Source organism: Carassius auratus, chromosome 35, assembly GCF_003368295.1.
Source record: "Carassius auratus strain Wakin chromosome 35, ASM336829v1, whole genome shotgun sequence".
NCBI lineage: Eukaryota > Metazoa > Chordata > Actinopteri > Cypriniformes > Cyprinidae > Carassius > Carassius auratus.
Genome location: NC_039277.1, coordinates 2,031,406 through 2,055,656, shown reverse-complemented (window position 1 = coordinate 2,055,656; position 24,251 = coordinate 2,031,406). Strand labels below are relative to the sequence as shown.

The 24,251-nt window shown below is 37.3% G+C and overlaps 4 protein-coding genes across 4 annotated transcripts; 2 read left to right on the top strand and 2 right to left on the bottom strand.

The window, feature by feature from the left end:
• Window positions 1-3,051: 3,051 nt before the first annotated feature.
• snx30 (sorting nexin family member 30) lies at window positions 3,052-12,465 on the bottom strand. The gene is made up of 9 exons (XM_026219280.1): window positions 12,188-12,465; window positions 9,735-9,923; window positions 9,427-9,537; window positions 9,112-9,270; window positions 8,014-8,203; window positions 6,597-6,796; window positions 5,998-6,084; window positions 5,110-5,262; window positions 3,052-3,962 (listed from the first exon to the last, which is right to left on the bottom strand). Exons 1-9 carry the CDS (start codon window positions 12,323-12,325, stop codon window positions 3,891-3,893), a joined length of 1,299 nt encoding a protein of 432 aa, XP_026075065.1. The 5' UTR covers window positions 12,326-12,465; the 3' UTR covers window positions 3,052-3,890.
• Window positions 12,466-13,148: 683 nt separating this feature from the next.
• lyrm7 (LYR motif containing 7) lies at window positions 13,149-14,555 on the top strand. The gene is made up of 5 exons (XM_026219282.1): window positions 13,149-13,255; window positions 13,470-13,542; window positions 13,820-13,890; window positions 14,011-14,092; window positions 14,232-14,555. Exons 1-5 carry the CDS (start codon window positions 13,238-13,240, stop codon window positions 14,300-14,302), a joined length of 315 nt encoding a protein of 104 aa, XP_026075067.1. The 5' UTR covers window positions 13,149-13,237; the 3' UTR covers window positions 14,303-14,555.
• Window positions 14,556-14,723: 168 nt separating this feature from the next.
• mat2al (methionine adenosyltransferase II, alpha-like) lies at window positions 14,724-19,822 on the bottom strand. The gene is made up of 9 exons (XM_026219281.1): window positions 19,647-19,822; window positions 19,313-19,390; window positions 19,022-19,144; window positions 18,190-18,302; window positions 17,931-18,074; window positions 17,588-17,806; window positions 15,511-15,693; window positions 15,200-15,333; window positions 14,724-15,122 (listed from the first exon to the last, which is right to left on the bottom strand). The coding sequence occupies exons 1-9, from the start codon at window positions 19,720-19,722 to the stop codon at window positions 15,020-15,022; spliced, it is 1,173 nt and encodes a 390-aa protein (XP_026075066.1). The 5' UTR covers window positions 19,723-19,822; the 3' UTR covers window positions 14,724-15,019.
• Window positions 19,823-21,357: 1,535 nt separating this feature from the next.
• On the top strand, window positions 21,358-23,880 carry LOC113054016 (vesicle-associated membrane protein 8-like). The gene is made up of 3 exons (XM_026219279.1): window positions 21,358-21,576; window positions 22,477-22,638; window positions 22,826-23,880. The coding sequence occupies exons 1-3, from the start codon at window positions 21,574-21,576 to the stop codon at window positions 22,967-22,969; spliced, it is 309 nt and encodes a 102-aa protein (XP_026075064.1). The 5' UTR covers window positions 21,358-21,573; the 3' UTR covers window positions 22,970-23,880.
• Window positions 23,881-24,251: the final 371 nt, after the last annotated feature.

Below are 24,251 nucleotides of genomic sequence, written 5' to 3'. Positions count from 1 at the left end.
TTATCACTGTCCCGGTAGCTCCCGAAAATAAAAACGTTTTCAGTTTTGCAAAATCTGTATTTCTTAATCCAACTGCTTTATTTTCAATGAAGTGACCAATCAGATAAAAGAAGAGCACCCGTAAATTAACTGTCGCAAACGTCAATATGGATCTCCATGGTGATAGCCCGCGCGAGGTAACATAACGTTACTACAAACTAGAATGGCGGAGGCTCCACGAAAGAAGGCAAAAACATACAATTTTCATCCAGAATGGGAACAGGAATTTCTGTTTACCTTGGTAAAAGAGAAGTGTGTATGTATGTTGTGCCACCAAAAACAAGCATTATGTAAAAGAGGGAATCTGGAGCGGCATCACAATACCAACCACCCGAAATTTAAAGACCGCTACCCGCAAAAGAGCGCGATTCGTGCACGGAAAGTTGACGAGCTGAGATCTGAGTTGAAGGCCCAGCAATCACTTTTTACAAAATCTGCTGATCAAAATAAGGCTGCTACTGAAGCATCGTTTCGTGTAAGTCACTTTCTGGCTAAAAACAAAAAGCCTTTTACGGATGGCGAGTTATTCAAGGAAGCCATGGCCATTACTGCAGAGACTATTTTCAAGGATTTCAAAAACAAAGACGACATAAAAGCCTCACTCCGTGCTGTGCCTCTCGGCCCTGCATCAGTGGCAAGGAGGGTCGAGTCACTGTCAGAGGACGTGGATCGACAGGTGTTAAAGGACTTGTCACTCTGTGAATATTTTTCACTGCAGTTCGACGAATCTCTGGATGCAGTGGACACAGCTCAGCTTGTTGTTTTTGTCAGAATGGCTTTCCAGGATTCTACAACAAAAGAGGACTTCCTCACTCTTTTGCACTTAAAGGAGAGAACGCGAGGTGAGGATATTTACACTGAGTTTAAAAAATATGTAAGCGAAAATGATATCCCCATTCATAAACTGGTAGCAATTACCACCGACGGAGCACCGGCGATGCGTGGCGTGCGCCTGGGTTTTATAGCACTGTGCCGTAATGACCCTGATTTTCCCGAGTTCAAGAATTATCATTGTGTCATTCATCAGCAGGCCTTAGCAGGGAAAGTCGTTGATTTTTCACACGTAATGTCATTGGTGGTCAAACTGATAAACTCGATACGAGCGAAAGCACTTCAGCGTCGCTTATTCAAGGCGTTACTGGATGAGCTCGATGCCGCGTATGGAGACCTACTACTTCATGCTGATGTGCGGTGGTTGAGCCGCGGGAAAGTGCTCCAGCGGTTTGTTGACTTACTGCCTGAGATAAAGACATTTCTATCTGCAAGAAACGAGGAGCACAAGGAACTGTCAGATGATGCGTGGCTGTGTGACCTGGGGTTTCTGACAGACTTGACCGCAAAGCTGAATACGCTCAATAACGAGCTCCAGGGAAAAGACCGACACCTGCCACACATGATCAGCGCAGTGAATGCTTTTAAGTCTAAGCTTGGTGTTTGGATCACCCATCTTAAAAACGGGAGGCTAACACACTTTCCCAACCTGGAAAAAATGTCACAGAGCATTAAAGACAAGGACGTTTTTCACCCTGAGAAATACTGTGCTCACCTGGACAAAGTTGCAACAGAGTTCAATATGCGTTTTGGTGAGTTAAACGAAATGGAATGCATTGCTGCATTTGTCTCAAACCCATTCATGCTCATTGATATAGAACAGGTTGCAGCCAAATTCCAGCAAGTATTTTCTTTGTCAAGTGGAGTTGATATGGAGATGGTTGATTTGCAAAATGACATTGAGCTGAAAGCCAGATCAAGGGACAGTGACTTTTGGGGACTTGTCAACAGAGAAAAGTTTCCGCTCCTCACTGCATGTGCACTAAAAGTGTGTGCCTATTTTGGATCAACTTACCTCTGTGAAATGGCATTTTCACAGATGAAAATAATCAAATCAAAATACAGGAGCCGCCTTACTGACAGACACCTCACAGACTGCCTCAAACTGGCTGTCTCTAGCTATGAGCCAGACTTCAGAGGACTCACAGAGAGTGTTCAGTCACAGCCATCACACTGACTTGAGTGAATAACATTACTTCAGCAGTTTTGCCTTCTGGTGGCATTGAGAAAAGTGATGTTGCATATGATGGGACATAACTGCACTTAGCTTAATTTGAGATTGTTGATAGTTTTGTTGATAAAACAGTTCATTTATAAAATGTTAAGGGTAGGTAGTACCATCAGAAACTATAGTGAATAAGCACTTTACTGCTGACAATGGCATTTTTCTTGTGTTCAGTGCCACTTCATATGATCTGATTATATGATGGTTGCTTCCGAGTTAAGTAAAAAAGAAAAAGAAAAGAACATTTAATGTATTAAATTCAAATACAATTCAAATACTAAATAAAAGGCCTCAAGTTGGAAGTACAATCTGGGCTGTCTTTTTCTATCTATTCTTCGATAGGTAGATCTTGCCTTTCATTAAGGCAGAGGTCAGGGATCTTCGGCTTGAAAAGGTTGGTGACCACTGGTATAGGGCTTCAGACATTCGTCACACCAAGGGGTGTTCCCATACGGTGACGTCACCGCAGCATCGAAGTGACCTATGAAAGGGAAATACAATTCTGTCAATTTAAGTTTCTGTGTGAACTATTCCTTTAATAGTCCTAAAACAGGCCTCATTTTCTTCATGATAAGTATTGTTGTGATTAGTGGCAGAAACAAAGCCCAGGCATTTCTACAGTTTTAGTGAGAATCACCCAAAAACATGTTCAGAAGCGCTTTGCATCAGCAGTGTTGAAAAGAAAGATTTTGGTTGGTTTGGCTTTCATAACTCCAAAACATTACTGTGCAAAAGCTGGGGTCAGGCAGACTTTTATAAGCAAATACTTTTATTCAGCAAACACACATTAAACGGATACTAAGACAATTCTTTCAAAACTTCTATTCATCAAAGAATCCTGAAAAATAACGTTTCCCAAAACAATAAAATAAAAACCTGTCTTCAATCAGAAATGTTTCTTGAGCAGCAAATCGGTATATCAGAATTATTTCTGAAGATCATGTGACACTGAAGACTGGAAAATCTGCTTTGATCACAGGAATAAATGACATTTTAATTACAACAGAATTTATTTAAAATTATCATAACATCTCACAAGATTACTGTTTTTATTTTTGTATCAAATGGTGAGCAGAAGAGAGTTCTATCAAAATCATTTAACAATAAACTTACTGACCCCAAACCTTTGAAGAGTAACGCATTACTGTCTTGTACTGTATAACCACAGAATGATGTAACAGCTGCCAAATACATTTACCAGAATATTTCAGAATGTGTGTGTATTACTGGAGATGAACCGCTCTGCATTATTCCACAGGAAGCGTCCCACAGTACATTCACCTCACATTAATCCACTCGACTAGATGTCCCGAACACATACACTGCCCCATTAAGACAAGTACAAATCATTATGACACATATTCTGTCATAAATATTTAACGAGGTCAAGTGTGGCTGGGAAGACATCCATCATTTCAACGCAGCAGCTGAGTTTAGAGTATGACGAGCGAGTGCAAGGCTTTTGTGATGCCAGAGGCCACGAAATCTGGAAATGTTGGAAAAAAGCAGAGGAGATATCAGACTTCAGTTCCATATCTTTGGCAAGAGGAATGTTGGCAAGCCTTCGGCGGGACTCTTCGTGAACCAAAAAACACTGATTTCTATGTTCCCTTGGACGGATCAGCATCGAAACACAAGCATTTGATGGGCTTTAACAAATAAAGACACTTTACAAAAAGGAATGGTTGGAGGTCATCCGCTCCTGTAGTGTCCCGTCCTGTGAGAGCTCTGCTGGCAGAGGACAGGTCCGAGGAGTCGCAGCATCACGAGCTGAGAGAACGGCTCAAACACAGGCTCAGTTCGTTTCTCCTTTCGTGTCCTGTTTGTCCTGTAAGAGAGGAATGAGGGACTCCCACGCTGCAAGGCACTGTGGGACAGAAGCAACAGCAGAAAGTCAGGGACCAAGCCACTTCATCTCACAAAACTCGGTTTTGACTAGACACACACACACACACACACACGGTTCCCTAAACCTGTTTCACATGGGACATGCTGCAGGAGGGACACATCTAGATTTTGCATTAAGACTTAAAATGGCAATTAATCTTGTAAAATATATGTAAAAATAATAATACAACTCATTACAATAATAAAATAAAAAATACATAAATCATAAATTAAATTACAATTACAGTAACTAAAAAATAATTCTCATTTAACAGATTAGTTATAACTTTAATGAATAGCATTAATCAAATTCTCAATCACATTATCATTACGATAACATGAAGAAAAACATTTGAGTGCTATAATGCACATTGTGATACAAACCCGAAATTATACTTATAATTTTTTTGAAAAACTTTTTTTTTTTTTTTACATACCCAGATTTTACAAGATTAATTGCCATTTCTGTAATGGCGTTTCAGAATACAGTAATGACAAGTGTATACATAAATATATAGTTATTTAGCATTATTTATATACCATTATATTATTTATTAATATTTTGAATTAGCTCATATTTTATTATTTTTAGCTTCAATTTTCATTTTGAGTCATTTTTATGTGGGTCCTATTTAGCTTTTAAATTCAATTTAATCTGCTTGGCTTTTATTTCAAGTAAAAATGTCAAGTATTTTTATTATTATAAATAGCAAACTGTTTCTAAGACAAAATTTCTAAGATTTTAAAGTTTTTCCCATGTATTATTTAAATTTTACTTCAATTTTTTATTTTATAAATAAGATTTTTTTAGTAGTTTTAGTTAATAACAACACCAATTGCCACAATGCAAATAATAAAAAATGAACAAATGTTTATGTTCTTAACACAAAACTTAATTTCTTGTTTCCTTTTGATTTCGGGGTGTCTTGAGAGTTGAAGCAACACGATCAATACTGAAGAACTTCTGTATATCAATATTCAATGACATGAATGAGGAAATAAGAGCGCTCCTCTGACTGAATTCAGCAGCGCTTTGTGAACATTTCAGGCAGCAAGAAACAAAATGTGATTATTTTACAGGTTAAAGACTCCACGTTCACTCTTCCAGGTGCAGAAAGCTTGCTGACCTTCTCGTAGTACTGGATGTTTCTGTCGGCCATGCCGGTCAGCAGCTGTCTGAAGTCCTGCCGCTTGTTGTTCTGCCAGCGGTCCCAGTCGGCCTTCAGGTCAGCGTTGAAACACTCCACACGGTCCTGGCACTTCTCCACGTCAGAGGACACCTGCCGAGAACATCCAGACCCCCATCACAGAATACACCTCAATACTGGACAAGACGTTCACCAGTGAATGGGTGCCGGCAGAATAAGGGTCCAAACAGCTGATAAAAACATCACAATAATCCACACCAATCCAGTCCATAGCAAACAAATCCATCATTAATATGTTGAACTTTAAACCATTGTTTTTTAGATAAGATACAAGTCCATAATCCATAATACTGCTTTCTCCAGTGAAATCATCTGAATCAGGAGAGAGATCTGCACAGATCAAGCACCGTTTAATAACCCTAAACATATATGTTGGTGGATTTTGATATGAGAGGAAAACAGGAGAAGAACATATTCACTGGAGGAAGTGTTATTATGAATTATAAACTCATATATTGGTCAGAAGTTAACATCTTAATGATGGATTTGTTTCTTATAAACAGCTTTTACCTTCTCAAGACATTAACTGATGGACTGGAGAGGTGTGGATTATTGTGATGTTTTTATCAGCTGTTTGGACTCTCATTCTGACGGCACCCATTCACTGCAGAGCATCCACTGATGAGACACTGATGCAATGTTACATTTCTCCAAATCTGATGATGAAACAAACTCATCCTAATCTTGGATGGCCTGAGGATAACAGTAAATGTTCAGCAAATTTTTCATTTGTGCATGAGCTATTTCTTTAATAAACTCTGCTCTAAAAGCCCTGCAACTCAGAGTTAGCAAAGAAATGTAACTCACCGGGGACTTTTTGTCCTCCCTGAACACGACTGCCTCCAACTTTGTTTCATATTCAGCTTGAACTTGGTCTCTCTTCTTCAGCACATTCTGACAAACGACAAGAGGTTTGTGAACGGTTACAGTTTACATTCTCCAATCTCACTTTCTCTGTCTATGGCCAATAAAAACTGACACAAATGCATTTCACGATGCTTCCTGCCTCAAACTAGATAATGAAATGTGTTCGGTGTCATGACACAAATATGAAAGCTATTAAAATGCTTCTCGTTGCTTCCCAGAAATCCTGGATGTCTCTCTGTAATAATCCTGCAGTGACTCATGGGAGAAAGGAAATATGATCGAGTCGAAGACAATAAAAAATTACTAAGCCCAAGCTTAGTTTTGGGAGAATATGCGGTCAGAAATAACTCTACGCCATTGCAATCCTTTTGCAAACAGTCAGAGGATAGAAAGGAAGTGAAGGATTCCGCATTCGGTCTGTTTCCAAACGACATGAATTATTTTCCAGTAGATGGATGAGGGAAACTCTGCTGGTCGCTCCACATTAATGCTGAATCGAATTATAATTCACATGGAAGAAATGACTAAGAAGCTCAAACCTTCATGGACTCGATGTACAGGCCGTATTCTCTGAGCACAGGGAGGAAGTCTTCGCTCATGTCCTCCGTCAGCTCCTCCAGAGCGCTGGAGCAGTTGGACACGCACCCCGAAACACCCTCCAGAGGGTCATGGAGGTCCTCCTCAAAAGATGACCAGGAGGAGTACACCGGCCCGTACTCTCTCAGCTCTATCAGGAACTCTGACACAGAAACAGTGACTCAACTCTCTCCTTAAAGAGCACTGTTTTCTACATGTTTGCAAATTGCAAAAACCTTTTGCGCTACCCTGCTTCTGAGGCAGCATCCTAGATCTGATCTGAAAAACCCTTGCTGGATAAAAGTATTAATTTCTTTCAAAAAGAGAAAGAAAACAAATTTACTGTGTATGAAGTTAGAAAAGATTGCTATTTCAAATAAATGATGTTCTTTTTAAATCGTTATTCATCAAAGAATCCTGAAAAAAATGTATTACAGGCTCCGAAAACAATTAAAAAGCACAACTTTTTCCAACATTGATAATAAATCAGTATATCAGAATGATTTCTGAAGATCATGTGACACTGAAGACCGGAGTAATGATGCTGGAAATACAGCTGCGCATCACAGGAATAAATTAGAGTTTACAATATATTCACATAGAAAACACTTATTTTAAATTGTAACAATGTTTCACAAAATTACTGTCTTTTTGATAAAATAAATGCAGCGTTGATGAGCTTAAGAGACAAAAAAAAAAACATAAAAAATCTTAGAAATCATTCTGATATGCTGATTTATCAATGTTGAAAACAGTTGTGCTGCGAATAATTTTGAAACCATTTGCACTGATTATTGTTTTCTGATTATGGAAAAAATTTTTCTTTGTTTTTTAGGGTGATTATGTAACAGGTACAGTACACGCACGTCTTTCGTTGCTTTCTTCTGTTCAGTCCGTCTAGATCAGACATCTACGGGTAAAAAACTAACAATGGAGAGCTGCTTGAATGTAGAAACTGACGTATAATTCTAATAATGTAATGTCAATTCATGTAAGGCTGCTTGTTTTAACGCTGTCTATTTCATAAGGTGATTTTTAAATAAACGTGACTGGACTTGACTGGAGCACCGAGTGCAAAGCTTGTGCAAACATCCACATGGCTATTATCAGATGCTTTCTTAACTGCTGTTTTCTCACTGCTCTTGTTGTTGTTGTGTTTATTTGTTATTGACAAGAAAGTGCGCAGCACATACTTACATATTCATCTAAAGGCAGCTCTCAGCAGCACAGGCAGTACTGGGATGTTATATAAACAGTAGACTGCCATAAAGGTATTTTTTAACTGTTTTACCCCTTCCTAAAGAATAATCAGTATATAGGGGCCTTAAGGATGGAAGAATGAATAGATATATTTTAAAAGGCCAGTGGGACACTCTTTACCTGATTGCTCTTTGATGATCCGCTGTGCTATCCTGTCAATGGTGCCCAGTTTCTGTGTGAAAACATCCAGATATTCGCCCATGGCGGCAAACTCCAACGGCCGTGCCCTCAGTTTATAACCCACCGTCACATACTTCACAGATTCACCCATTTTAGTCAGCAGAGCCAGGCCTTGACGCTTATTCAAGTCCTGAAAGTCAAGCATACAGTACATCACGGCCAAGAAAACCCTGCCAAATCCAATCAAAACATTGAGTTTCTGGAACAAGCTTTCCATGTTGGAATATATAGGCTACTAGCAACATATCCCAAAAGCTCAATGTTGTTGGGCTACTCAGAAAGACCTCTGGATCTGGTCATAAACAGCTAGTAAGGCAATCCAACACAGACACGCTGAGAAACTTGAAGCAGGACACATTTATACATTTCCTTCACGCTTACGAGCCATGTTTCCGAATTATTTTCCTTTATAGTGTCAGTTGGGACTATTTAGTAACCTTCAATTCTAACCCTTCAGGAACATTAAAGTCGCTATGATTCGAAGATATTTTCCTCTACATCTGAATGAAATAGATCAAAAAAAGAAAAACTGTAGGGCGGGGCTTGGTTCTGTGCATCAGTTGTTGATTGGATGTTGAGATGTGGGCGTGGTATTTACAAGTGGAGGCAGATGAACATGACCTTGCAGGGGCGGAGTTTAGGACAGGGTTTAAGATGTCTAAATGATTGGATGAGACCTGTTTATGTTACCATAGAGAAGTATTGTTTCACCAGAAGACCTAGTTATGATACTGAATTCACATTACAAAACATTTTGATAAAATGAAACACGAATAAATCATTCACTACAAGATAATTCTATCAATCAACATCTTAAAATGCATTCGATTTTACAACTTGCATACTTGTTTCATACGTGGTCTAATAGCTTGAGAGGTGTTTTTATTCTGAAAAAAGTAACTGTACTCTGATTATCAGCATTTTAAAATGTATTATACACATATTTTGAGTTATCTGATCACATAATCAGTTACTACCCAGCTCTGTCTATAATATGCAGTGTGTTTTTTTACTTCATGCTGACTTTAAAGCACTGACCTTTGCTGAGAGAAAGGCATTGAAGTGTTCATTGAAAGAGAGCACCGGATGATCCGCTACACGTTTGAGGAACTTGTCTAGTGCCTTTCTCCTGGTCTCCACAAACTCCTCTGAGAAGCGGTCCACGACGCCCTTCACCACAAACTTCTCAGGCAACGGCTAAAGGAGAAATAACAACAAATGTAATCCGTCGCGTGGTCTGAAATATATGATTTTGCTTAATCTTAGTAGTAATATGAGTGACCGGACCAAGTCCAAAACAATTCAAACTAGTGTTTTAGAGAGCAGTGCATTGAGGGCTTGTCCTCTACCTACTGGAATAAGATGGGTGGGTTGGCTTTCCTCTAATTTGTTCCTCAGCCAGTCAAAGTCCTGGTAGCGCCGTCTTACTGAGTACTCAGGAAGGTCAAACTCTGTTCTGGTGGTCTGTAGGTCACACACAAACAAGTGTGATTGGCTGTTTTTAATTAGACCCATGCCACAGTGAGCATGTTACAGAAGCAAAGAGGAAAAAGTACCTAGTTATCAATAACTAATCAGTCACTAGAGCAGCCACAGTGTAGTCAAACTGGAGCAAACCAGTAGCTTAGAGTTCAACAATTCTGTGAGCGTTGCCCTCTGACCTTTGTGCAGACTCTGTAGGTGATATATGTCTCCATAGTAGACACGTGTTTCTTTGGGTCGTCTACAGTCACAAACAGATCTCGTGTTTCTCCGTCCAGATCGTCATCGAGCTGTAGTCGGTTCAGCAGAGATGAAGAGGAGGCGGGGCTTGATGTGTCTACTGGAGTCCCATTGGCCAGGATCAGGTCCTGGGGGCGGGGAAACACAAAAAGACTGACTTCATGGAGCTAAACGTGGATATTTTGGAAACAGAATAATGTAAATGAGAATATACGCACACACAAAAACCTCCCAAAAAAATAAAAAATGAAACCAAATTTATTTAACAGATATTTGGTTATTTTATTGCAATAACGTTTCACAATATTGCTTTCAACTAACTATAAATATATAGCATAGCATAAAACACTTTTAAAAATTTTAAAAATCACACACACACTCATATACATTATATATATATATATATATATATATATATATTTTTTTTTTTTTTTTTACGTGAACTGAACAGCAGAAACCAGGATTAATGCACACGAATGAGAAATAAACATGCAACAATCCTTCCATCTTTATCAATACAGGACTTGTTTCTGCCTTCCTTATGAGTGATATTAGACCTAAGAAAACTACAAAACTCACTCATTCAAGGCTAAGTGTAGTGGACATCTGTGCTGCGTTACACTCATGAACAATAATTCAGTGTTTTCTTGAGCAATCCTAGGCATGTGGTTTAAAAGTTGGTAGAAATAATACAAATGACATCTGATGAATTGTTTTTTTTTAATTAATTCATAAAAGTTTCAGTTACAAACAAATAAAAAAAAAAAAACAAACTTAGAAACTTAATGTATGATTAAATTATAGTCAAGGAGAACGTAACAGTGATTTTATAAGGCATTTTATTTCGATTGTAATACAGAAGTTGTTAATCTTTCAAATGTTAAAAAAGAGAGAAAAAAAGAAAAGAAAACAGATATTGGAGTTTTTCCTCCAGATGTGGACATACTTGTATGTGTATGTTTCTGGACATGGACAGTATACCGTACACACAGATTCAACGGCGGGACTGAGAGCTCTCGGACTAAATCTAAAATATCTTAAACTGTGTTCAGAAGATAAACAGGTCTCACAGGTTTGGAAAGACATGAGGGTGAGTTATTAATGACATCATTGTAATATTTGGTTGAACTAACCCTTTAATGTATCCAATAAACAGCTGAAAGCCACAATAAATTCATGAGCTCAAAATGAGCAGTTTTCTCTCAAACAAGTCTTCCGTGTCACTGAGTAAAACACAACAAACTCTTGATTTAGCAGCATCTCAGTCAGCTGCAGCGAGCTCAACACAGCTCTGTTGAACCGAGTACAGACACAACACGCTCCTGTGCGCTCTTACTATTTTAATATTTGAACTTCTGCACAACAGGTTTAAGCAGCATTCATATACAATCTTCTATTCTTCATGTTTCACTCTAACTTTCCTTCTGCTTTAAGTCTTAAAGGAACAGTTCACCTGAAAATAAGAATTAGCTGAAAATGAACTCCATGCAAGACGTTAACTGATGGACTGGAGTGCTGTGGATTATTGTGATGTTTTTATCAGCTGTTTGGACTCTCATTCTGACGGCACCCATTCACTACATGGATGAGACACTGATGCAATGCTACATTTCTTTAAATCTGATGAAGAAACAAACTCTAAATCTATATCTTGGATGACCTGAGGGTGCTATCATTTTTGGGTGAACTAATTCTTATTTTTTATTTCCATTTTCTGGGCATACATAAATATTTTGCTGCATATTTTTTGTGTGCATTTGATAAACCATGATTTGTGCAACACTGATCAGTATTAATAACAGCTGAAATCTGGAGTATCCAATACATATCATTTAATCTGACTAGTTTTTAGTTTTTAGAGCAGGCCAATTGTGAATTCTCCATAAATCATTAATTAATCATTAATAAAGTAATATCGCATGAAACTAAATGTAAAAAAAAGCACTCCATTCATTCCACACACAAAAAGAAATACTGTGATGGTTTCTTGATGTGTACCATCACACGAATTACTAAATAATGACAGTGATCATATATGTTTGCAGTACATGGCACAACGAGGACAATAAAGCATGCACGCGTAAATACTCAACACATGGTACACTCATAGTGCACGTGCAAACCACCGCGAGAGTACTACATATCCAAAAACATGGTAATACAATGATGGATGTTTATCAACAAGACAGTACGATTGCATTTTTTCATATTACCACGATATTTACTAAAAACATATTACGACATTTCTCGGTCCTGTTTGCTGCTGGATAAACACACTAACAGTAGTCGCCTTTCATCAGTATAACAGTGTAGACATCAGTGTCAGCTCTATCTAGCAGCGGTCGAGGGCTCGTGTCGCCCTGATCTCATCCTGATCTCGCGCTGATCTCACCCTCTCTCCAGCGCTGTTGGGGTTCAGCACATCTGGGCTGCGGCTCAGTGCGCTCTCCTCGGCGGACAGAGGGTGGCTGATGTCCTGGAGGGCTCTCTGCCCGGACGAGGCCAGTGATCGCGGGGTGCCAGCACTCATCGCCTCGATCGGCTCTGATCGAGCAGGTGTTTGTGATTCACAGCCGCACGAACCGAGACGGACAACATCTGTCAACTGACAACCACCGCGCAGCTGCTGAACTACACCAGTCAGCTGACCTCGTCACTTCCGGAAAAACATCTCCTTTTTTCAAATTAAAAGTCTTCGGATACACTCACCGATCAATACACTGGTTCGTATCCGAGGTTAATGATGGAAATTTAGTATAGATTCATTAATCATGCTTATCCTAATTATTCCGGAAAATATTCCGTGTTGAAGTAGATTTTTTTGCGGAATCTGTTCAGAAGAAGCTGACACCATTAAACATGTATGTGTTTGCTCGCCCAGTCAAATCCACTGATCTATAATAGATAGATAGATAGATAGATAGATAGATAGATAGATAGATAGATAGATAGATAGATAGATAGATAGATAGATAGATAGATAGATAGATAGATAGACAGACAGACAGACAGACAGACAGACAGACAGACAGTCAGACAGACAGACAGACAGACAGACAGGCAGACAGACAGACAGACAGATAGATAGATAGATGAAGTTAAACATTATTATTACTATGGGTATCATATCTTCATAAGTGAAAGTGGAATAATAGCAAGCCCTCTTTAACTTGTTTTAAAAATTAGTATAAAATTATTTATTTATTTATCTTCCGTCAAATATTTATCAAAAGACAGTGAATGTTTAAGTATTGTTTTCTTGTTTATTATACGTTTTTCTTGTTTATTATATTGTTCTCTATTAGAGTTTGTAAACTGAGGTTGTTCAACAAACAAAGGTATTGTTATTAAAGAGCAGAAGCAGCGGTTGTCCTCCGGTGCAGCAGGGGCGCTGTGCAGCTTCACATCCACAAACACTGACACCAGAACAAGCTTCTGCATCATGGGGACACGCGTGAAGGTGAGAAACAACATCAACTCACATCAGCGATGTTTTCTTACATGATTTTTAACAATTTCATCATTTGCCATGTTTATTTTCAAACTCAGTAAATGCATTTGCCGTTATTCGTTGTGTAAACAGATGGCTTTACAAGAGCAAAGTGTCATTGCATTATAAAAATAAGTGTTTACATTCATTTATCGTTGCAGTTTCTTAATATTTTTATTCAAAGGTGCTGCGGGTGTTCAAAGATCTGCACAAGACAAGAAGAGATGTCTTTAGAGATGATGACAGAGCTCTGACAGGTATCACCGTTATTAAAAACTCATGCTACCCAAAATGTGAAAATACTTAAGTTAGTTACATATCCGGTTCACTGTATTATTATTATTATTATTATTTTAATGTTGATGCAAATTTAATTCCTGTTCTGTGTTTGTCCGTAGGTTTTGTTGTTGTTGTTGTTGCTTTCTGTATAAAATAGAATAAAAAAAGAATAATATTTATTCTTCTTGTTGTTACTCTGTCTTAGTTAATGTCTCATACAAGGTTTTTCCTTTTTTTCTCCCTCTGAACATGAAGCTGCCAGGTTAAAAATAAATGAAGAATTCAAAAAACACAAGAATGAAACGTCAGAGGACAATATTAAAGAGGCAAGTCACGTCATGCAAGCCTCAGCTGAGTTACACTAGATTTCAAAATGTTGTTTCTTTTCGGACTCTAAGGCTTCAGAGATCCTGGTGAGAATCACAAAGCTCAACGTGTCTTTTCAGATGCTCAAAATGGCCCGAGCGGTTGAGACCATCCTTCGGGAAAACGTGATACAGGGAGAGCATGTGGAGGAAAATAAAGTCCGTAAGTTATTTGTGTCAAATTATGGCTGAAATCTCCAAGAACATGATCACATTTCATCCCAAAACCAAAAGAAAAAAAAAAGCATATTTTAGTCCACAAGGTTTGTTGTTTATTTATTGCATAGTGTTGTGTTTTATAGTGTTACGGCCCCGCAAGAGTCTCCTGCTGGACAACGTTCCTTACTCTGATACACCCAGAAACAAGACATGACCCTGATCTACTGTCATTGATACGGCTCAGGCGTCTCCTGCGGTTCTCATACGGGACAGAGAGCAAGAAACATGAATGAAGCTCACCCAATAATCTCCCATTCTTCATTTTACACAGTGGCCACAATAACATAACTTTAATAACCTGTACAGTATGTTTGTTCTGCGCTGATGTGATTGTGTTCAATTAAATGCAAGGAATTGCCACATTGTAAAGAGTATTGTGTTGAATAAATGATAAAAACATGTCTATATCAGTTTTCTTTTCATTTATCTGACTGATAATCAAAAATTTTTGATTTGAGGGTAAATTCCTTAATTCACATTATATCATTTATGTAATTTTTTTGAAAACATAAACAATGGTGTAATGCTATTGTTGTGTGCAGTTCTGTGGAAACTCAGCTTAAAAACACTTTAAATTCACTTTAAAGAATTTAATATCATTCGACAGATACTCTCATACGATTTTAGTTTACAGTCATCAATGTGTGACGTTAATGGTAATAAAAAGCTAAATTATGTAATAATTCTAGTGTTAATTCATACAAAAGACGCTTGGTTCTAATGAGGGATAAGAAGGCAGTATAGATTGAGGAAAGTATTAGATTAAGTAATTTTAGCTCTTATAAAGCCTTTATCACAGTAAAGGTGCATTTGCATAAGTAGAGTCATAATCATTAAAAATCAAAAGGAATGTAAACTGATTCTCCGTCTATCAGAAGATGAGCTTCTTCGGCTTCTCCCAAGGAAATTCCTCTCGTCCGAAGTGTCCATAGCAAGCTGTTTTCTGGTAGATCGGTTTCTTTAGATCAAGCTCCCTGCAAGATGAAATTATTATATTATTATTATTAACAAAGGTTTAGACTTGACACCGAGGTTCTCCAGTTCTCCTCACCTGACGATGACCCCTGGCCTCAGGTCAAAATTGTTCTTGACAATCTCTAGAAGCTCGTCCTCATCTCTGGTTGATGTGCCGTAATGAAAAACAGACACTGACAAAGGGTGACTGATACCAATCGAATATGAGATCTGTAACAAAAACACAGCGTTAACGATACGCTTGCAGATTCTATCACTCATGTGCTGCTGCCCTGCAAAAGTTCACAATGAAATCCAGTCTAGAATGGCACATAAAGGCACAGTTGTAATAGATTTATTTTGAATACAATTTAATGTTGACTGAAATGTCTATCTGATTTCTGTCACCTGAACCAGAACTCTGCGACACAGTTTGGCTCTGACGAGAGACTTGGCCACCCAGCGGGCGGCGTAAGCCCCTGAGCGATCCACTTTAGAGTAATCTTTGCCGGAGAACGCCCCGCCGCCGTGACCGCCCCAGCCTCCGTAGGTGTCCACAATGATCTTCCTGCCTGTCAGACCGGCGTCTGCCTACAACAACAACAACAACACTAACTTCACATAGTACCCCATGTGAAAACAAAAAAGGAGGCTTTACCATACTTTTAAGAATACTTGTTATGGAAATAATATTGCACTAATATGCAAACCGAATGTAACTTCTGGACAATTAAATGCAATTAAATTAAAATATATTAAATTATAATTAAAGGTGCAATGTGTAATATTTACAACGGTCTATTTACAGAAATGCAATATAATATATATGAGGTCTATAAAGACCTTTCTTAATGAACCGTTATGTTTTTATTACCTTAGATTGAGCTTTTTCTATCTACATACACCGCGGGTCCCTTTACCTGGAAGTCACCACCATTTTTTATAGTAGCCTTAACGTACAAACTGCTCTACAGAGCGCGTTTCTTAACTTTGTGGTTCTTGCAAATAAAACTCTGACACAAACATTCGCAGTAAATCTACCCGATTCCAAAAAAGTTGGGACACTGTACAAATTGTGAATAAAAACAGAATGCAATGATGTGGAAGTTTCAAATTATTCTATTCAATATTCAACAAACAATATCTAAACAATATTCTATTCAGATTACAACACTGATGACATATCAAATGTTTAAACTGAGAAAATGTATTATTTTAATGGAAAAATAAGTTGATTTTAAATTTCATGGCATCAACACATCTCAAAAAAGTTGGGACAAGGTCATGTTTAGCACTGTGTGGCATTTTCTAACAGTCTGCAAACGACTGCATTTCTAAAGGGAGGGGTGAGCGGGGGACTAAGCCGTTGGTTGCAATTCGCAACCTCACGGCTAGATGCCGCTAAAATCTACACAGTGCACCTTTAAGAAGAACTTGTTAGAAACATGCTAGTAACGTGCTAATCATGCTAAAAACATGTTTGTAACATGTTAATAATATTAGAAACATGTTATTGACATGCTAATCATTATAGAAACATTGTAACAACATGTTAATCATGGTAGAATTGTGTTGGCAACATGTTAATCATCTTAAAACATGTTTACATACTAACATGTTAGAAACATGTTAACAGCAATCTAGAAACATGCTAATCATGCTAGAATCATGGTAATAGCATGCTAATAATGTAAAAAAAAACATGCTTACAACATGCTAATCATGCTAAAAGACATATTAGCCACATGTTAATCATGTTAAAACATACAAAAAACATGCTAATCATGTTAAAAAAACATGTTAGTGACATGTTAATCATGCTAAAACATGTTGGCAACATGTTAGAAAACATGCTAGCAACATGCTAATCATGTTACAAATCTGTTATCAACGTACTAATCATGCTAAAACATGGTAACAACATGCTAGAAACATGCTTATCATGCTAAAATGTTAGCAACAAGCTATAAATATGTTAATCATCCTAAAACATGGTAACAACATGTTAATCATGCTTAAAGACATATTAGCCACATATTAATCATGTTAAAACATGCAAACAACACGCTAATCATGTTAACAAAACATGTTAGTGACGTGTTCCGATTTATGGCCGGTCAACCGGTGCATCCCTAGAGAAAGCATTACCGTCTCCAGCCACGAGAGGACGCTATATGTCTTCAGTGTAGACTACAGGAGCACTGAGCAGCATTAGAGTGCCCTTTCGCGGCTGTAGACGGTAATGTTTTCTATTGGTTCATTTCTTTTGGTTCATGTCAAATAAATTTTGATAAATAAGTCGTACCTGACTATAAGACGCAGGACCAGCCAAACTATGAAAAGAGTGAGACTTATAGTCCGGAAAATACGGTAATCTTTCTACAACTTGAGGCTGAGTAAATAATGACAGAATTTGTATTTTTGGGTGAACTGTCCCTTTAATACTGATGCTTGCCAAAGCAAACCAGTTTTTGTGCTTGCTTACTTGTGGACCTCCTGCAAGGAACTTCCCGCTGGGCAGCAGGTGATATATAGTCTTGTCATCCAGATATCTGGCCGGGATGACAGCCTTCACAACCTTCTCCTTCAGACTGTGACGTATCTCCTCCAGCGTGATGTCAGGACTGTGCTGAACTGAGATGACGAGCGTATGAACACGCAGAGGCTCCATAGCACCCATGTTATCACGATACTCCACGGTCACCTGCACTCGTTAATAATTAAAAACATCAACATTATCTGCTGCGTTTGTCCTGTTAGTTTACAGAGATAACTATGAGCCGGCTGAATTGTTGTTCACCCATCATAAAAAAAAGAAAACCTTTCACCTGTGTTTTTGAATCTGGAAGAATCCAAGGGCAAACTCCAGTCTTTGAGAGCTCCTTCATTTTGGCATTGAGTTTGTGTGCTAGCAGGATGGTCAGCGGCATGCACTCTTCTGTCTCATCAGTGGCGTAGCCAAACATCAAACCCTGAGGAGAAATGACAGCAATTATTCAACATAAATCACTTCAATTTGACAACATTACTTAAGATCTATTCAAAAGTGCTTTATCAAAAAATTATATATAGCAGAATGAGTTGGACCTGATCTCCAGCCCCGATGTCCTCGTTGTCTCTGCCTTCAAACACACAGTCGCTGATCTCAGAGCACTGCGGCTGCAGAGACACCAGCACATTACACGTCTTGTAGTCAAATCCTGCAGCGATCACATCAGAACAGCCCTTTTTAGACATTTATACTTTAATCAAGGAAACATGCATTCAGCTGATCATAAATGACAGCAAAGACATTTATAATGTTACTTATAATTTTGTTTATAATTTCAAATAAATGCTGTTCCTTTGAATGTTCTATTCATCAAAGAAACCTAGGAAAAATCAAGTATCAGAGTTTGCACAAAAATGTGAGCATGGCGCACAACAGCAGTCTTAAGTCACTGGGGTATATTTGTAGTAATAGCCAAAAATACTTTGTATGGGTCAAAATTATAGATTTTTCTTTAATGCCAAAATCATTAGGATATTAAGTAAAGATCATGTTCCATGAAGATATTTTGTCAATTTCATACCGTAAATATATCAAAACAGTAATATGCATTGCTAAGAATTCATTTGGACAACTTTAAAGATGATTTTCTCAGTATTTTTTCAGTTAATGCATAAATAAAAATGGGGGGGGGGAATAATAATAATAATCTTTTGATTGGTTTTGTGGTCCAGGGTCACGAATATGAATCTGGACAACTGTTTTCAACATTAATAATTATCAGAAATGTTTCTTGAACAACATGTGTAACAACACTTCTGAAGATTGTGAGACACTGAAGACTGAAGGAATGATGCTGAAAATTCATTTGAATTACGTTTTCAATATTTCATTATATATATTTGTGTGTGTGTGTGTGTGTGTAGATACCCTTTGATGAATCATCGTATCCGATACTCTTGACAGTGTCTCTAACCACTTTCTGAATGTCCACGACAGCCTTCGATGTCACTTCACCACACAGAAGGATCATACCTGTCTTTGACACACACTCTGCTCCGAAACGGGGAAATACATCAGGTCAAGATGTCAAAAAGGAATGGCAATGCATTAAAAAGAAAGTGTCTTAGATCCATGTTTGTAAAAGCAAGCATTTCTAAGTCAACATAATGTCATTAATGAACATCTGAAGTATCATGAATGTCATTATCATCATCATACCACATGCCACTTTGGAGTCCGGGTCCTGTGCCAGGTAAGCATCCAGTACAGCATCACTGATCTGATCACACATTTTATCTGTCAGGAATAAAGACTGCATTAGTATCAATATTTCGTATGAAGGTGTGAATTATTGATTGAGTATCATTGAGCATTATCATTTCTGCTGCAATCACTGATCAAAACTGGGATCATGACGCGAGGGCATGTACAGACATGTACTGAGGATGTTTATCGCCACAGTACAAGTAGCATTTATTACAAAAAATGCATACAACGTGCAACACTGTAACTGAAATAGTGAAATCTGCGCATGTGTATGTGACATATTTACCAGAATGTCCTTGTCCTACAGACTCGGATGTGAAAAGGAAAGTTTTTCCAGGTTTGTTATAACCAGACGGATTCATGTTGAACCTGCAGACTGGCCAAAACTACAGCTTTATAACTGCAACTACAACTAAAACCTCTCGTGTGACTTTAACAGTTAGTCTGAAGTATGAAGAACTTTAATGGGCGTGGCTTGAGAGTTTAACCAATCACAAGCGTATCTTTCGTCAGGCAAGGACATAAATAAAGACGACCTGTAAACTGTACAAACTGCTGTCTTGTAAAAAGAGTAACTTAAAGTAAAAACATTTTGACGGATTTTATAAAGACAACTTGTTGGTCCAGTTCTTAAAGCGGCCGCTAAAGGAAGCACAGATTCACTCGAAAGGAAGCGGTTAGCGCCACATTAACTGTTACAAAATGAGGAGTGTGTTATCAACCCTGACATTATTTCTAAATTAGTCGGGAAAGATGCTAACTGTTTGTAAATGCTTTGCGAAACGAAACAGTGTTGTCACATTTTGCCTGTTACTTTTCTCAGCGCTGCTCAGATCAGACCAATCACAATCGTTCGTGATTACAGGAAAGTGACTTATTATGTTATATTATGAAGATTGTTGGAACCGTTTTCTATTTTTCTGTCATATAACAATCACTGCCTATTTTTTTAATAGATTATTTATAAAAAAAAAAAATAATAATAAATGTATAATAAATAATAATACATGTAAAGTGTAATTTCGGTTTTTAGTCAATAAATGTCTGATGATTTAAACGGGTCTTAATGATGGATTCGGCTTCGTGAGCCTCTAAGCGCCCCTAGAGGAAGACTTGATTGTCACATAAGGAAAAAAATTGGAATAAAGTCCTCCCCAATGTATAAGCACTGCCATAAATACATAAAAAGCGCCTGCGTGGCACCAGAAAATAAATAATAATAAATAAATAAATAATACTGTTCTCTGTGCGTCACGACATGATGATTTGAGGCTCTGTGTTGACAGACAGAATGTGTAATTAATTTAATATTCATAATGATATTTCTCCAATAAATCATTTTAGGATGGTAACTTTGACCATTAGTTGTAAAATTTAAATTCATACCTGTTGCATATAAGCAATTAACTATATTTATATCCAATACTTTTATTCAATAAGGACACACTAAATTGATCGAAAGTGACAGAAATCATCATATAAGAGTTTGTTCTGAAGGATCGTGTGACACTGAAGACTTGGATTAATGATGCTGAAAATTCAGCTTTAAATCACAAATAATTAAAAATTATAATAATATTTCACATTACCATTTTTACTGTATTTTTTTTATTCAGTCCTAACTTATCCCACATTATTCATACAATAGCACATTTTTTCAACTTATTTATACCTTGATTTTTCACAGTAGCCTATATTTTCTGTCTGTCATCCATAAGCTCTTCTTAATAGAGAACCCAGCATTTACTACCTAATCATAAATTAGTGAACAACATTATTACCTGTTTAATATTCAACAATGAAGTCATCTGCTAAAGTTAAAGTCCTGTGAAGTGATCATAAATCTATAAACAGCTGTAAATATAACCAAGAGTGTTTCCTGAAATTGTTTAATGAAAACACAGAGCAAAGTATAATATGTATATGCATGAGTTCAGCAGCTCAGTGCACGTCTCGTGTGGGTTGAGACTCTCCAGGAGCCAGCAGGGAGTGTTGGTTTTAACGTGCAATCTTTCTGGGAGGGGAAGCTCTGTTTGCAAATGAGTTCTCTAGTGCTTCATCCTGTTCTTCTGTGCTTGTGCCGTGGCTCACGGGGATGAGACGTCTCTTCTAGAAACCATTCCCTTCAAGAAATGGTTGCAAACTGAGCCTGGACTCTTGGAAACCCTCTGTATACAGTTGGACATTTGAGGAAGTTTCACATTAGTGTCAGAATGGTAAGTACAGGAGAAAGCCTGCGCTGTTTGTTAGTTAAATGTTTATTTAAATGCTTATTTGTTCAAGGCTTGGACCGGCCTGTTGAGAAGATGTGTGTTCAAACAAATACTGTCAAATATTATATAAAAGATAGTTAACCAACACATGAAATTCAATGTCAGTTTTTTTTTATATATATAGATAGATAGATAGATAGTTTAAATGATCTAAGGATGTAATATTTCATTATTCTTTATTGGTATAATGTTTCCAGATCATTTAATGTCCATAAATTACTGTATGTTCACAGGCCTTTTAATGAAAACTATAAATGGAAATGGAAATATAAGTGGAGTTAGTTTTATTGTTTTTGTTTGGTAAGCCAGCTGGAAAACACTGAGATTTTACATTAGTAATGTGTCTGCTAAATGATTAAATGTCAATGTATTGTTTAGTGCAGTGTTGGGGGTGACGCATTAAAGTAACGCAAGTTACGTAATCAGATTACTTTTTCAAGTAACTAGTAAAGTAATGCATTACTTTCAAATGTACAATGAAATTTTGTGTATTGACAGCTCATGTTGAAATCAGGAGTGAGCGCAGAGGTACTTCCTTCAGCCTGAAGCTTATTCATTTCTCTTCTCAGTGTGAATGGGCTTATAAAGTTGCCAAAACTAGAATTTCTGGTTCTTTTTGTTTTACAATTAAATAAGCAAGCCCAGCCCAGGTGACAAATAGTAACGTAATGCATTACTTCCCATGAAAAGTAACTAAGTAATGCAATTAGTTATTTTCTCATAGTCCTATAATGCACTACTCTGTAAAAGTCCCTTTCCCCAACACTGGTTATGTGTATTGTTATCAGTGTATCGTTATGTTGGACCCAGTGGTTTCCTCTTGTTCTTCTCTTTATAATGTAGGCTGACTACAACACCGAACCACAGGCGCCTAGCAAACTCAGCCAAGTTCAGGATCAAGTCAATGATGTTAAAGGCATTCTCGAAGACAACCTCAACCAAATCCTGAAGAGAGGAGATCGGTTAGACGACCTGATCGTGATAACGGATGACCTGCAGGTCACGGTGAGCCTTTGAACCCCATCAAGATCAAAATGAGCCCAATGTGTAACATTTCTTGACCATGATGATCTTTAAAAGACCTCTAAAGAACATTTAGTGAAAATAACATGGTGCCAGATGATCAACCCAGTCACAAAACATTAGTTTGTTCATGATAACAATCGATTATGTGTGTGATTATCTCGTCTAGGCGGACTCGTTTCAAAAGACGTCCACGCGTGTTGCCAGAAAGATGTGGTGGAGAAACACCAAGATGATGATTATAATTGGAGTGGTTGTGCTTGCCATCATCATTTTAATCATCCTGCTAGCAACACAAGTCATTCCCTCCTAATACAACCCAGACATCCTTGCAGTCATCTGTATTCACTAGAATGAATGACCTCTTTTACTTTGAAAGTAGCTGGACACATTTATGTAAAGATAAATTGCTATTTTTGTTATTAATATTGACATTTCTTGTGATATTCTATATAGATCTGGGGAGAATATGTCAGGGGTATGTGTGTGAGTGTGTATATATATGCATGTAACACTTGCACAACATTCACATGCACAAACAATGAACAATACATTTATTACAGTGTGTATTCATCTATGTTGATGTTAGTTAATGAGAATACAGTTATTCATCGTTAGTTCTTGTTAATTCTCAGTGCATTATCCAATGTTAAAAAAACACAACTTTAGGTTTGAAGAACGCATCAGTAAATGTTGAAAGATGAAGAATGATAAATGTTGTGGAAGTGTTGTTCATTCTTAGTTAATGTTATCTAATCAACCTTATTGTAAAGTGTTACGCATATGCATTATGTGTTTTTTCCTTGTTAGGGTGTTATCCTTATATAAAGGGACAGAAAACAGCACGATTCATTACAACTGAAAAATGTTGCAGGATTTTTTTTTTGGTATTGTTTCCTTTTGAGACTATAATCCCGGTGTTTGACCCAAGTAACACTAAATATAACATCATTTTTAAGGACAAAGACTTTATGTATAATGCATTATAAATGTATTCATAATGTGCATTGTAATGCATTATATCTTTTCATAAATAACGGTGTTAAAATGCATTATGTGAAAATAGTTTGTTGTCTTTCAATGCATTACACTTTCTGAAGATGTAACAATAGAGAAGTATTAAAACCGTGGTTTTAATTCTTCATGAGATGCCTCAAAGTGCATTACAAGTTATTAAAACTACTTTTATTGTGCATTATAATGACTTGCAAAAATAATTTCTAAAGTGTGCTTGTAGTGTTTCTATTATAATGTCCCTTCAGGGACTGGGTATATAATGCACCAGTTAAACCGACTACATTTATGCTGCCGTTTTCATTGTTATTTTAAGGCGAGACACTGCAGGTGAATAGGGCAAAAAAAAAAAAAAAAAACTAATAGTTATCACCTTACTTACCCAGTTGATCGATTACATTGTTTATTGCAAACATTTTTTGTATTACAAGCTTTCAAAAATGTTATGTTAAAATTTGCAAATTAAGCATTATTTAATGAAATACGTGCTAATTTGCATAAATGTCTAGTACAAAAATCTGAAAACTAAATGAAGTCAGTTTCAAATTTTGTGTTTAATTTTTTTTTGACATACATTGTCA

Coding starts and splice junctions, on each gene's coding strand:
- snx30 (XM_026219280.1), bottom strand. CDS start 12,325: ATGAGTGCTGGCACCCCGCGATCACTGGCCTCGTCCGGGCAGAGAGCC. Junction 9,924..12,187: donor CCAACAGCGCTGGAGAGAGG/GTGAGATCAGCG, acceptor CCCCGCCCCCAG/GACCTGATCCTGGCCAATGG. Junction 3,963..5,109: donor ACATCCAGTACTACGAGAAG/GTCAGCAAGCTT, acceptor TCTGTCCCACAG/TGCCTTGCAGCGTGGGAGTC.
- lyrm7 (XM_026219282.1), top strand. Junction 13,543..13,819: donor TGATGACAGAGCTCTGACAG/GTATCACCGTTA, acceptor CTGAACATGAAG/CTGCCAGGTTAAAAATAAAT. Junction 14,093..14,231: donor TGTGGAGGAAAATAAAGTCC/GTAAGTTATTTG, acceptor TGTGTTTTATAG/TGTTACGGCCCCGCAAGAGT.
- mat2al (XM_026219281.1), bottom strand. CDS start 19,722: ATGAATCCGTCTGGTTATAACAAACCTGGAAAAACTTTCCTTTTCACA. Junction 19,145..19,312: donor GGACTCCAAAGTGGCATGTG/GTATGATGATGA, acceptor GTTTCGGAGCAG/AGTGTGTGTCAAAGACAGGT. Junction 15,694..17,587: donor TCCTTGCAGGAGGTCCACAA/GTAAGCAAGCAC, acceptor TTGTTGTTGTAG/GCAGACGCCGGTCTGACAGG.
- LOC113054016 (XM_026219279.1), top strand. Junction 22,639..22,825: donor CGGATGACCTGCAGGTCACG/GTGAGCCTTTGA, acceptor TATCTCGTCTAG/GCGGACTCGTTTCAAAAGAC.